General features: G+C 36.1%; 1 protein-coding gene across 2 annotated transcripts; it reads right to left on the reverse strand.

Annotated features, from left to right (window-relative positions):
• Positions 1–903: 903 nt before the first annotated feature.
• On the reverse strand, positions 904–11,536 carry RO60 (Ro60, Y RNA binding protein). Of its 2 annotated transcripts, XM_009908478.2 has the most exons (8): positions 10,939–11,536; positions 10,202–10,422; positions 9,801–9,947; positions 8,415–8,552; positions 7,966–8,082; positions 7,123–7,236; positions 6,277–6,423; positions 904–5,056 (listed from the first exon to the last, which is right to left on the reverse strand). In XM_009908478.2, the coding sequence occupies exons 1-8, from the start codon at positions 11,516–11,518 to the stop codon at positions 4,904–4,906; spliced, it is 1,617 nt and encodes a 538-aa protein (XP_009906780.2). In that variant the 5' UTR covers positions 11,519–11,536; the 3' UTR covers positions 904–4,903. The 2 variants fall into 2 exon arrangements, with proteins under 2 accessions (XP_009906780.2, XP_054020969.1); XM_054164994.1 differs by lacking the exon at positions 904–5,056 and having other exon boundaries at positions 6,283–6,423; positions 7,130–7,236; positions 10,939–11,535.
• Between the last annotated feature and the right edge of the window lie 3,177 nt (positions 11,537–14,713).

Genomic DNA, 14,713 nt, shown 5'->3' on the forward strand with positions numbered 1-14,713 from the left:
TAAACAAACCACACTTTACAGTATGAAAATTATAAACCCCCAATGTAAGCACACATATTTCAAGACACTATTACCTTCTGCTGAGATGAGCTAATCTTAAATCCTAGCTCTCAGAGCAGCACACACATAATATACACTGTCCTAGTGTTTTATCTTTCCCACTTAATTCTCCCTCAGCAATGTTATACACTACGCCGTGTCATGAATGGAATCTCTCACGATTCCAGCAATAGTCATTACAATAGGTTGCTTACAGCATATTTGTCCACTGTGAACCACTGCAAATAGCAGAATAAGCCCTATAAACTCATGAAATGCCAAAAAGGAAAAAAAAAAATTTATTTGCTGAAGTTTACTTCTACATTTTGTTCTTTGAACACTTTTTCTGATCAATACTGCAAAGAAATTGCTCATTTATCCAGACTATTAAATGTTTCCCTAATCCTGCCTGTAACAGCATCTTGATAATACTTCCCAGAGTAGAAAGCTCCAACCGACTGAACTAATTCTAGGGGGGAAAAAAGTTTTACTTTGAAAAGCCAATTTTAAGCTGTTACTTTATAAAAATAAAGCCATTCACAGGCAGATGTTGAAAATAACCAGAGTATACTCTTGTCACTGATCTTTACACAAAGTTTTACCAAAAATCTGCCAGAAAGAGCAAATTAAATCTGTAAGAGATTTATGTAATCAAAAGAAAGAAAAATATGTATCCTGTTTATGATAAATGCTGTGACATCAGCTCTGGTGTAAGTTATTTAGCTCAGCCAGCACACTTCAATGACAGCCAAAAGGCAGAACAACAGGGGCAAAAAAAGGACTGGATGAGAGCTTGTATGTGAAGAGATTCAAGTAAGTATAGGCCTGAGGTGACAAAGAAATGGGAAAGGAAAATAAAGCCACAACTAACAGAGAGAAGGAAGGGCAAAACAATACAGAACCATTATGAATGCTTCTGGTACAGTGGCTGTGAGTTATGTATGTGATTAAGCAGCACAGCATTTTGCAATGGAGAAAAATATTTTCCTCGTGTTTTTTGCAGACAGAGCCACTATTAAAATACCCTTCCAAAACTGCTGGTATCTTTTTTAAGGCAAGAATATATACTTCATTCAATAGCCTTTTGAAGCCCTACCCATTTATGAGCCCAAATTAAGCAACAATAACGAAAAAGAACACAACCTCCCAATGATTTATGCTTAACAACCAGGTTCAGCAGCTGTTTTCAGCAGCAAGATATTTTAGGGACAGTTATTAGTGGCCCTTACATAGCGGGCACTTAGACTGGCCCTGCTGACTTCAGAGCTACACCTGCTTTTAGACTTCTCTTTTTTTAAACACAGAATTGCAGGTAAATACCCCTGTTTTGTTTGCACTCTAATTCTACAAGCATCCCAAACGCTTCCCCTGCTCACTACAGGTCTAAGATTCCTGACACAAAATTCTATTTCTTGCCAAAATTATTCCTGTCTTTATTCAATTTATCACACAAGGCAAAGGTATGCATTGTATGTGCCTTCTCTGTCCTCTCCACCTTCTTGATTGTATCCCTTCCAAGACAAAACCTGACATTTGATGATCATTTGTTAACAGCCTTTCATTACAGAAGAATGTTTTACCTCTGCTGTGCTTCTAACCACTGGATCCTTTTCTTTCTTAAAGGTAAAGTGCCTGAACATTACAGTCTTAGACATAACAGTCTAATACTAAGACTAGTTAAGAGGGTCACAGTGAAATGGCAGTCAAACTGAAAGCCTAGCTATCTGCTAGATAGCAGGAAACCTGCATTCACCCAGTCTACACTTGCACTCTGCATTTAGATTTCTTTTTATTCATTTAATGTTTTGAATAAAATGAACTTGCCCCTGTTGAATTTTTACTGGCAAACTTCAGTGCACAATCGCAGCCCCATTTTTGTTTTGTTAGCCAAAGTGTTCCTCCAATGCAAACAACACTATTAACTTCAAAGAGTCAGTGCCTCCTCTTTGGTTAAAGGGTAGGGTTTTACTGGATGTTGAATTAATGCTTAAGCTTAGCAACTCTGTCTCAGCTCACTTACTTAAACATTACAGTAATTATTGCCTCATTACATGTCTATGCCATTTATGGCAAATGAATCATGCTGTCCTCTAAAATTCAGCCCCTTACTGTAAGGTAGTAACAAAAGCAGATAAAACAGTAGAAAAAGGTCACCACACTACAAAGTCTCAGCTATCGGTATTAACTATAGTTTCCCCTCTCTTCAAAAAACCTTAAAAGGAGAAGCAGATGACCATATGATCTCATTGGTGCTAGTTTTACACTGGATAACCAAAACACTTAAGAGTATTCTAACAAGATTTTTTAGTACCTAGAGAGACAGGAAATATTTGGGAGCATATTACGTACTCCAGCATGGATGACTGTCTTTAACATGATGTATAGCTATCCAGTGTCAACAGATACAGGGTTACACTTTTCTAAGTTCTACTGGAAAGTTCATCTTCATTCACACTCTAGTTCAAGGAACTGTATTTTAAACTGGACTGCTTTCAAAGATGCAACACTACTATAACCCTTGATCCATTAGTAACTAGTCTAACCTTTTACTTAGAGTAAATTTATGCAGTTAACTGCACACAGGTTCTTGAAATACCTACTTCCTATTATTTCACAAATACTACTCCAAAGTAGAGGTACTTGCAAAAGGTACTTATCTATCAGTTATTTTCAGTATCTCTAGCTTAAAAGGAAACACCTCATCAGATCTTTGACTATTGTGTAATTTAAAACACATTACTACCAAAACAACCCCAAAACATCAGTGCATTTAATCAAAATAATTATTAACATGTATTTAGCAAATGAGTTATACTCCCCATGTTCATGGTACTTATTTAGAAAGAATACTAACAGTGGTAAGAAATCTTTCACAAGAAATGGGCAATTTTCAAACTCAAAGTGCTAAGTTTTTGTAGGAACACTTGTTTTTCCTAGATGTCACTTGACAAGCTGATGGCAGCCCTGCATTCTTCAAGAATTCTATCAGAGCAGTGATAATTCAGACATAACTGCATTAATGTCCACTGAAAGGTAACGTTCCTACCATCAGTTCTTTGAGCCATGGTTTAAACAACAGAAACAGCATCCCTCACTGTTTTGATTTACTTAAGGTAGAGTATAAGTATGTAGCAGAATACCTTCAGTAAAATGTAACATTTTAGCACCAAAAGAGGTATCCATCCTACAGAACGCAAGCTTTGAATTTATACTCCGTATGTACGAGGCATAATGAAAAGTGTTACAGGTATCAAAAGTATAATATGAGCTTGAATTTTACATTTAAAAGCTTGGCATTTAAGCAGAAAAATAAGGACTTGCATGTCGTTTACTACAAGTGGGTTATTTTTATAAACCAATTATTTTCACATTAACATCAAATTCACTGTTTAAGACAGCCAGAATTAGCATAAAAAGAGGCTGACACACATGTCTACAGGGAAGTTGTAAAAGCATCACTAAAAAAGCCCTCTCATTTTCTAAGACTGATCTACTACAGAGATCTTTAAACTTCCCCCTGTACAAGCATACATAAAAACACACAGAATTAAATACATACACACAAGAATTTCTATCGACTCCTGTTCCAAAGTGATTATCCTCCCTTGTTTTCTCCTTGTTAACTCAGTCATACGATCAGACTAGAGAAAAAGTAGAAATTAGAGGGGGGGAAAAAAATCATCCAGTTTCAATCACATCCCAAACAAGATTTGGAGAACATGAAGGAGGATACTGTACATGTCATAAAGGTTTTTAAGAATTGGTCCCTATAAACTGGAGGTAGTTTTGAAAAAAATGTTAGCTTGAATTAATTTATGAAACCAGAAGTAATGTTAATCTACAAAAATATTTTAAAAGTGAAACACTCTCCTGTTAGGAAGATTGTTTCTGTATCACTGAATACATTCTTTTGAAGAAAACGCAGCTTTTTGTTTCTAGTTGTTAGCACTCAGCATTCAAGAGCAGGCCAAGACACATGTACCTGTCAAAGTTTCTTACTGAAAGTGTGCAGATGCTTCTTGAAGTTATAACCTGGACTGAATGTGGCTTCCCAGCCATTCCCAAGATCTTTTTCTAGCAGTTTTTAGAACTTCCCGTAAAGCAGATTAATTCTGAAATAGTTCTTCTGAAACTGCATTGTACAGAAACTGCCTCCCAGTTTATCTGAAGAGAATTACACCTTACTCCTGGAAAGCCTGATGATAATCTAGATAGGAGAAAGATTATCATGAGCACTTCTACTTTCAGTTTTATCAGTATAAAATGTCACTATTTTGCTGTCTTTTTATACTGCATCACAGTCACATGGTCTCGTATGTGCCAGAAAATACTTCTTTTGTAGATTTTAAGTGTAACAATAGAAACTGTTGAGCCTTAGTAATGTTTGTAAAATACAAAGATTAAAAAAAAAAAAGTAAAATAAAAAGCCCAAAGAAAAATCTTTCAAAGTTGCTGTTAAACTTACAGTACTAAAAATACTAAACTCACTCTTTTTTTCTTGCCCCATCCTAAGAGTCATTTATAAATTTCTTCTTGCAAACAAGCATTCCACAGCAACAGAGAAGGGTGGGGGGAGAATTAAAAATCTCTCAGTATTTATAGTCTACTACAAATGAAATTGTATGTTGTGTAACCCTGTAGCTACTTTTAGCAAACTTCCCACTGTTATTTTAACTTCTGTGCAACAGGAAAAAAGAGAAAAGAGACGTCTCATCTGCTTTTCTTGTTTTCCCTTCACAAAAATGAAACATTCTGATATGTATATAATGTGCCATATTCTAATAAAGTACATTTGGCTGGGAGTTCCCAGGGTGAAGTCTGTCACCAGCAATGGACCCACTGGGAAGAGCAGATGCCTAGGAAATTAAATCAAATCCAAAGCGAAGTTTCGAATAACATCCAAAGCTCCTGCATCAAAGCCACATATATCCAACATGCCTCTGTCATCCGGATCTGCGATCGTAAAACCATTTGAAGTCATTCCACAAACGATCAGTTTAGCAGGGATACCCATTTTCTAGAGGAAAGACATGAAAAAAATTAAACCAGAACACACAGATACAGTAACTTCAACTTGCCAGAAGGCAGAATCTTGCTATCTTGCTTACACAAATCACTGTCTGAATAGCAATTGCAATAGACAGCCTACAAACTTTGTACTTAAGCTGCAGCAGAAGTATTTCAATTAATGCAGATAACAGTGAGGGATACGAGCACAGTTTTCCAACAATACTAAGATTTATAGAGCATTTCAAATGCAAACATTGCATTTGCTGGTCTGCAGTTCATTATGAGAGAAAACTTTCAACAATAATTATCAAATCAAATGTGTTTTTGTCTAAGACAAGGATTTCAGAATATTGGTGGAACAAATACACCAACTGTAACCTGGACAACCCTGCTAAATGATCTGAATTTACAGATTAGTAATCTGTAAAGTAAGGCACAGCAAGTAGCATGAAAGCCAGAGTACAGGAATTCTTTGTTTAAAGACTTTGTCTCTTTGTTTAAAGGGACTTCATCTCTGCAGTGGGCAAGCTGAAGATTTTAACTAATCTGGGTGGACACTAATATGAAGATCAATGTCCATCCATACATGCTTGCCAGAAAATACGTATTTGTAGTTTAAAAATAGTTCCTTTCCAGCATAAAAGATCATTTGCTGATTAAAATGAAGAGTTTCTAACAGCAACAATCTTGGAAACAAGTTCGGCTTAGTACTTTTTACTTCTATGTTAAAATTATGAAGCTGCACTGCTTAGAGTAGCCCCTTGGAAACACAATGAGCTTTCTCCACAAGCTATCATCACCTCACACTTTTGACACCTCCCCTGCAGGCTTATCTTCACTATTTCATTTAAACCTTGTGGTATCTATTGCAGACATCAAGGTTAAACTGAATTCTATGAGCTCAATCTCATTTCGTAAGAACTATGAAAAAATGTATTCAAATAATTATATGTAGAATGCAGAAATTCATACATTCCCTGAGTACCAAACAAGTTTCTATTGACACTGCAATGCACCGAGTAGGGTAGGGTAATTACAAGTCCTTTTAGCAATTCAGTGGGTTTAAATATGCACAATTAGTACAGTATGTGCACTAATTCTCCCTAACTGCAAAACAGTTTTAACAATATCTAATCATTTTCTGAAAAAAAAGCTACACCTAGTTCAGTCCCTAAACCATATTTATTTTGTGTTGTATTTACCAATTATAGTCAGAACTGTATTTACCTCTCTGTACTCTCTGAGAGCTGCTGCAGGTTGAGTATTTCCAGCAAAAGTCTCGTTATCAGTAAATACAATGAAGACATCAGCAGCTGTCTGAGTTTTCTGAGCCCATATCATAGGAAGGGAACAATCAGTGGTACCCATTGGAATCTTAAAAGGAAAAATAAAAAAGAAGAAAAAGTACATAGAATCATTTAGTTTGAAAAAGACTTCTAGGATCATTAAGTCCAGCCATTACCTAACTCTGCCAAGCCTGGTGCTAAACCATGTACCTCAGCACCACATCTCTGTCTTTTCTACACCTGCAGGAATAGGGATTCAGCCACCTCACTTGGGAGCCTGTTCTAGTATTTGAGAACCCTTTCAGTGAAGAAGTTTCTTCTAACATCCAATCTAAACCTCCCCTGGTACACGGAACACATTAATACAAAAATTAATGAACTATGGGGGAAAAAAAATTATTTAAGCTTCATCTTATATTATACAAAGAGGCTTCTTTGTTAAAACAACAGTTTATTTCAGTTCAGTCCAGGGTTTTCTGTTTGTTTTTAATGTGTTTCAACTTTTTTAGTATTATTCTCAACCAGCTCACTGTAACATAACACAACACTGCCATTCTAGACTGGAGGCTTTAATATCTGGCAGTTGAAACAATGACATTTGCTGGACCTTTTCTAAATAAAAAGGAGATTAAAAAAAAAAAAAATTCCAGTGTTTTACAATACAGACTAAAAATAGTCCTAGAAGTGATTACAAAGAAAATAGAACTGCTGAGACTTCTGAAGTCTGACAGTAGCAACAGCTATTTCCTAAGTATATTTTTATTATTTTTTGGATTTGTTTACATACTTCATACATTTTCACTAATACTTGAGGTAATGTCATATCAGCTGTCACTGGGCAAGGAACCATTTCATGTGAAAAGGCAACAATATGGGAATCCTTCTCGGTGCGTGCCACAACCTGAGGAAGACAAAAATAAATTAGTTGCATTACTCCTTGTTTTTCAAGGTATTCCCTGTCAAACACACAACATGACATACTCTCTTGTATTTAAGTTGCCATGGCTCCTCATACATACTAACACTAAATTCTAAAATTTAACTACTCAGTAATATTACTACAAATAAACATTGCAAAAATCAGAGCTAAAGAACTGCTCTGACTACTGTGACTAATAATACACTTGTATTTCTTCTTCCCCCTCTGACATAAAATATTAAGTATTTTTAAACTAAAGCTCTGACTTTTCTCCAATATAGATACACAAGAAGCCGTGAAATACCAAATTGAGGGTAAAGTGATTATGACACAAAGGACATATCAGTAACTCAAACGCACACAGGAATTACCCCAAAGTTTCTTAATCTCATCTGTATTCTATGAATGCTTCTGAAAAAAATTAACATGTGTTTTCAGCTAAATGGGAAGGGAAAAAAACCACAAAACTCAGGCTTGATCACTTTGATGTATATTGGAAACCAACTTCTTTAAGTGGATCTTTTCAAATTTGGTTGCCAATAGCTTTAAGCATCCAGTCTACCGGTGAGGTACAAGGCCACATTCTCTGTACCCACAAAATATTACATATTAAGTTTCCTTCCCGTTTCTAACCAGCTTTAGAGCACCTTTGTATCAGAAAAGCAGCTCAAGATGCAAATAGCTCCAAATAAAAGAAGCTTAAAGCCTCACCATACACATCACTGCTGCAACTGTGCTAGCACTGAGCACGCTGCCCAGAACCTTTTGTGTCATTGATGCGCTGACATCCACTGCAACTAAGAAGCGTTTTCCTGTTGGTTCAACTGTCTAAATGGGGAAAAAAAAGGAATAAATAAATAAAATAGGTACACAAAAATAATACATTAAGTTCTTCTTCCTAGAATTAGAATCCTCTACAAAAGAGGATTTTTTCCTTTTATTCTTCCAAGCAGATATTAGGACATGAATATTGCTAAACGCTGAATACATCACAAAGTTTTAATTTTTTGTTGTTTAATATAGTCTCAATTCCTGAGAGGTTTTTTTATAAATATGCAATAGCATTACCCACACAAACTTCTCTTGATCATTTTATAAGCTTTTGGAAGATTTTTAAGTTTTCTTAAAAAGCTTTATAACAAACTGAAGAACTGTATTACCTCGAAAGTTTTGTAAAACGAAGCATCTAAAGCTTCTAAAATGTCTTCATCAGGACGCCACCAAAGCTTCCCTCTGGTTCCATGTCCAGCTTTATAGGTTTCTAACGCAACCAAAATATGGAATGGATGTATTCTACCCTGCAGGTAAAGAAAATAAAAGAATGGACTTCATTCCCTTTTCCAGAATCTTCCTATGAATTCCAAATGTTAGAATTCTGGTGAAATTTCACAGCTTGATGGTTTTCTATCACAGGCTTACAGGAAGAGAAAGTTCCTGTCCCAATGAGAGGAAAGAAGTTGAGCTAGGAACAAAACAAACTTTAAATCCGTTTTGTATCAAATACTGTGAAACTGATCAAAGAAACTATTTGCAGAACACAGCACTCATTTATCTCTAAGATGACAATGCAAACAGTTTCTTCTTTGTTTTTCCATTTCCCTACCTAAATCAGATCAGTGGCTGCCACATGCTAAGTTTTCTAAACCACATCTTTCTTTTACTGATTTGTCAACATTTTGCTACCTTTTTCCTCAAGGGGGTTTGAGTCATTAGTAACTACAGAGCAGCAAACCTGAATGCCTGTCTATTGTCTCTCGTCCATCAAAGTACTGGGCCATCCATCACCTTTGCTGTCCCTTCTCCAATGCCTCAGTTAAGTATGCATGAGGTAAAGAAGCAGCCAGGGAAAGGGAAGAGCCCTGGGGTGAGACAGGAAGGACCTACTGCAGTTTCTCAATACAGCCATGGTCTTGAGGAAGTTAAGTGTCCTGATTTTAATCTTCCCAAAGCCGTAAAACTACTGCAAAGAAAAACAAACCAACCAACCCAAACCAAACACTCCCATTGAATTCCTGAAGTTTTTGTTCTGTAGGTGGGGAGCCTTCTTTTTCCTCTCATCCTCTTACTTCCTTGACGGACAGCAAAGCTACCTGAAAGGAGAAAGTCTCCTTGTTCAGTCTTCCTTTTCTTCTCTGGTGTTACACTAGTTTCTTCATTCACTTCCTAGAACCCTACAGCAGTGACTTCTATTTGCTTTTTAAGCTTGCATTGCTGATTCTTAATTACAAGGCTCAGAAGCGCTTGTCACAGGGATAACTTAAGAAAAGATCCTAGCTGCCAATATACCTAAGTTGTAGAAAAGTTTGGGGGGAGTGCTGTAAAATAAAAAAAAGCAAAACAAACAAAAAAAAAAGATAAATTATAAAGATAAGGTTGTTTAAAACAAAGGTGCAGGTATTGCACTGCTGATTTTGAAAACATGAGAGCGACACAGTTCCTTCAAAGAACATCTTTTTTTATTTTGTAAAGAGGCTGCCTGTAGAAATGCAACTTAGGAAAAGATTAGAAGCCACAAAAGTTAGCACTGCTTCTGAAAACGTTCTTACCTTTTTTAGTAGTTTCTCATTTCTCAGTCTTTCACATAGTATTGCCACTTCTGAACCTCGTGGTTCAAGCACAGAATTTGCTGTCAGCTTTCCTAAATTTCTCAACAACACAGAAATGGGCATCTCCTTCAGCAATGCCTTCCAAACCTATGATCAAGAAAGAGAAGAGGGTGAAAAAATAAAGAAAGAGATGAAACTGCTTAACTACAAGAACTGACATCAGTACATTAAATAGGTGTATTTAAAAATGAATGTACAAATTTTATGAAGATCCTAATTATTTTAAACTAGCTACCTGGGTGAATAACTGGAAAAGCCACACAAAGGCTACTTTTTAATGGAAATCTGACTCTGAAAAGTGTTACTCTAAAGAGAGTTCAAAGCTAATGAAGTTTACCCACCTCTTTAGATTTCAGATGGTTTGTCAGGAGATGCTCCCTAACCAGACCGTACTCTTCTATTAAATGAGTAACTTCCAACTCATCTTTTGTGCGTTTTACTTTCTCCACAGCTTCCAGGTACTTCAAGAGTTTTTCAGTCTCAGCAGAAACTGCTTTGTCTTTGTAAGCCTCTTGAACATCTTTCCACCCTTTGGTAATATATTTAGTGACTATAGCAATTCCTATTGAAAAGAAAAAAAAAAAATATTCCAAGCAGGATTACCCTCTTTATACTGGCATTTAGCATTCTAGCAAGCAAATGAGTTAACAAGTTTCATTCCGATCTTCCAATCAGTATGAAAAAGGTCAGCCACACACAACTTAGAGCAGTAGTTTTAATTACTGTATTATTCTCCTTAGAAGTACAGAGCCCAACATATTTGAAACCAACAGATTTTCCCATATAACAGAAAAAGTGTTGTTTCATAATATGCAAGCAAATAGGTACAAATTAAGGGAACTGTATTATTTTATGCTTTGTTTGCATAAGGAAGAGAAAGATGGAACAAACTGTTTACCCTGAAGATAAACAGGTCAATTTCTGATACAACCACTCAGGTTTTTAAGATGTAATTTACAGAATATACCATCACTAGGAAATCATTAATCTACAATGGTACTTGGGTTCCCAGACTAGTTCCACAGTAAATATAAAAGGTTTAAAGCACAGTATTTTCAGGTAAATAAAAATTTATTACCTTCACTGGCAGGTTTTAGGTGGGACAACCTCAGAAGATCTTTATGAGACCAACCACTTCTTTGCTTATATTTTGTAACTGCTAAAGCAACAGCCATGCCATTCTTTCCATTGTACCAATCTGCAACAGCTTTCCTCAGTGCACGGCCCCACATGCCACATTTCATGCCCTCCTTCAGATCTTTTTTAAATTGGATGAAAGTAAAGAGATGGGGTGGTATGCAACACACCTCAGGAACAGCTTTAAATGCCGCTTGTTTTGTTTTTGCATCAGAACACTGCGAGCAAACTGCAAGAGCAAAAAGCAGAGGCTCCTGTTTTGCAGCTCTGCCTTCTTGACTAAACGTCTTTATTTCTTGAACAACTTCACAACCTCTACCCTCTTCAATCAGTCTTATTAAAGCTTCTGCATTTTCAAAGCCCAGCTTCTGCTCCTTGATGGAATAAGTACCACCTTCTGAACCGAAACACAAGAAACGCTGCAGTCGATTCATATCGGTGACATGCCACACATAATCAATTTCAGAGTTGGGCACCTGCTTTTCATTCAGGAGCTGCACTTGGTTTTCCTCGTCCTCCATTGCTTATCCTTCCAAGAGTTCTGTTGAAAGAATAACAAAGTTTATGGAGAACTATTGTGAAAACCTGATGACTACACTCTCTTCTCGGCAAAGTAAATACAGCTTATCTATACACATGTATCTTTTTCCCTCACAAATGTAATGAGTGTATTCTAAATGTGCAATAACATGTATTGATTAGGGAGAAACAAGGAAGAGTCACATCAGTCACAAATGTACTTTTTGAATTAACTTCAATAGGCAGCACACAAATCATCTCTGTTGTAATGTTCTTTTGCAGCTATTGTATGTCACCACTTTCCTGCAAGACTTTGGTTGGGATCGCATACTAAATTGATCAAAACCATCGATGCTGCCCTGCTCTGTTTTGCTGAAGAATTGGCAATACTGACCAACTGAAGAAACGTGATGCTAAAACTAAGAATACCAAAAAACTGTTTAGTCAGAACACTTTGTGAGAGTTTAAATATGGAGAGTTTTAGTGAGGCTTAGGCAACAGCCTTCTAACAACCGACAGAACAAGAAGAAACTACTGACCAAAATATTCTGCTGTTTCAAGTGAGATCCAAGAAAACAGATGTAACAACAAATTCAATGCTGCTTTATATTTGAGGTGATGAAGAAAAAACAGAAAAACAAAACAAACAAAAACCACCCAACCAAAAAAAAAAAATCACCATCTTTTAGGTCTTTATATACTCTTGAGTGGCAAGAGTTCAGATGCAATATTTGTGTTCAATAACACTGCCCTTAGAGAATACCTATCATAGTAAAATTCAAACTATATAATTTGAACTGAAATAAATGGAGAGTAAACTGAAAGCAGCAGAGTAAGGAGAAGAAAATTTCATTATCTTCACTATCTCCAAACTATTAATGCAACAACAATAAATTCAATTATCTCAGTTCTCAGCAAACATACTAAACAGCATCAAGAAGTCCTATTAAAAACAAACAAAAAGAAAACAAACAAAAAACTTAGGTATAGATCTTAAAAATACACAAACGCTAAAACCTGAGCACACACAAATAACATTTCTAAGACATCCAATTTTTAAGTACCACAGATAGCCACTTTCAACATGCATGTTGGGATACTGATGAGAAAAGCCATTTTACTTCATTTATCAAGGTAAGCTGGTAAAAATAAATGTCACTCATGTAGACAGATTACTTTCCCTTGGTTTAGGTAACACACTGATTTATAAGCCAGTTCCCTGCTTCCTCTTTGACACAGAATTTTCCTTTCTCTGCAGGCAATTAGAAATGTGCCCTTCCTCCGTTCTTGCCTGTAGTGATTTGCTATCTGCACTCAGAATTACATAGTAAACAATCATCTGTGCTCCCATTATATTCTGTATGCAGCTAAAATCAAAAAATGGAGCCCTATATTGATGCCTGTTTTTAAAAATGCAGGTTTCAGATAACAATTAGCTAAGAAGTACCTTTCATTGTATTGCACAGCACATATTATGAGCACGACTGCTCAGCTATTTTTCTTAGTGCTTAAATATTCCAACCATGTTTCCTGCCAAACTAATTTAAACACACACCAAGGCTGTGCTGACTTTTTCCACCAACATCTGAATCATGCAAATATACTGAAAATAACAAGGGTGAAATTCACAATGCAGCATACCATATCATTACATTTTAATGTCTAAATACATTTTGTTTCAATACATTTCCATTAGCCGGTTTCATTAAACAGGAAAGCAACGTTTCACAACAAACATACACACAAAAAAAACACCAAAACCCAACACCAAAATCAGTCAGCATCCATCAGTTTATTTCTAAGGGGGAAAAAAATGGTATTTAGAAACATACTGAAAAATACCATTTACCTTGAAGCAAAACTAAGGATGGGAAGCACAAAGGATCACACATGAGTAATGAGATCTCCATATATATGAAACCCTTATGAGAAATTTGATACCCCTGCATAACAAATATTACTACGTTAAAATGAGACCGATGGGAAAACTCTTTTCAGTCACCTATGGATTACCAAGACTTAAACTGAACAAGAAGGACCATACCTTTGCTTGAACAAAACATTTATGATCTCTTTTGTTGATTACATTAAGAAAGACTTTGAATATTCTATGATTTTTTTTCCCTACATTTTTCCATTTGCACAGGTTCCATCTGGTTTGGCCATTTTATTTTAATTCTCACTCAGAGTGTCTTACTTGTCCTGGTGCTTACTTTTGTAGTCGCTAATACAAGTTAGCTACCATTCTCATCTCCACCCTGAAACCCTTACAAAGTTATTAATACCTTCTGATAAGCAATCTAGGGTACAAACCAGTCTTACCTCAAACAGCTTGTTGCTCTCTCAGGGATTTAGAAAGAGCTTCAAGCAAAGAAACTCCTTTGGATCCTAATGCAGATTGTAAATTCTTTATATTATAAATATTATCCCTGAAATCTACAATAGCTGATGCAAACCACTAATTTCACTAGTAAGCAGCCACACTGGAAAGATCAAATTTATACTGGAGAAGCACTTATTCAGTGTTAAACTATTTAAATCATGTTGGCCACTTCTACCACTTTATATTTCAACCTCTCAAGTTTTCTGTTCCCTCCCTCTAACCAGTGCCTCTCCTCTGCCCTGACCTCAAGCTTATTTTCTCCTTTAACAAATGTACAACACAGACAACTTGTACCCTCACAGACGGATAAATGCAAGTACACACCATAACTCTACCATTCATCTGCTGAGCTGCAGCAGTGAACTTGAATTGAAAACACTTACGGACGAGTTATCAATTAAATTCTGCTTCCAGAAGCAATTCCTATTTCTGAGCTACATGAATGCCAACAGCAATAGGAAAAGCCTTTGACAGTCACAGACTAGCTACTTTATAACAAAACTGACAAACTAAAATTCATGGTTGCTCACCATTACACAGCACTGGGTGGGCAAATATCTTTATGTGGCCGCACCATAACATGATTTTTAAAAATTAACCTCTTGTCTGTAATTTTTACTATTTACTCCTCGTTTCCACAAGAAACAAAATGTCTTTAAAAGTCTATTTGCTTTTAAAAATCAACAAGAGAGGAAAAGCAGATTAACTAACACAGAATAAAACGATGAGGAAAAAGCATTCAAAGTTGTCTCCAAAAGCTGAGAGTTTAGGGGTCAGTTTCTATAAAGACGATAAATACGATGACGCCGAAGGC

The sequence above is a fragment of the Dryobates pubescens genome, chromosome 11, assembly GCF_014839835.1.
Source record: "Dryobates pubescens isolate bDryPub1 chromosome 11, bDryPub1.pri, whole genome shotgun sequence".
Taxonomy (NCBI): domain Eukaryota; kingdom Metazoa; phylum Chordata; class Aves; order Piciformes; family Picidae; genus Dryobates; species Dryobates pubescens.

Coding starts and splice junctions, on each gene's coding strand:
- RO60 (XM_009908478.2), bottom strand. CDS start 11,518: ATGGAGGACGAGGAAAACCAAGTGCAGCTCCTGAATGAAAAGCAGGTG. Junction 8,083..8,414: donor CGTTTTACAAAACTTTCGAG/GTAATACAGTTC, acceptor TTCCCCATTTAG/ACAGTTGAACCAACAGGAAA. Junction 7,237..7,965: donor TTGCAGCAGTGATGTGTATG/GTGAGGCTTTAA, acceptor TGTCTTCCTCAG/GTTGTGGCACGCACCGAGAA.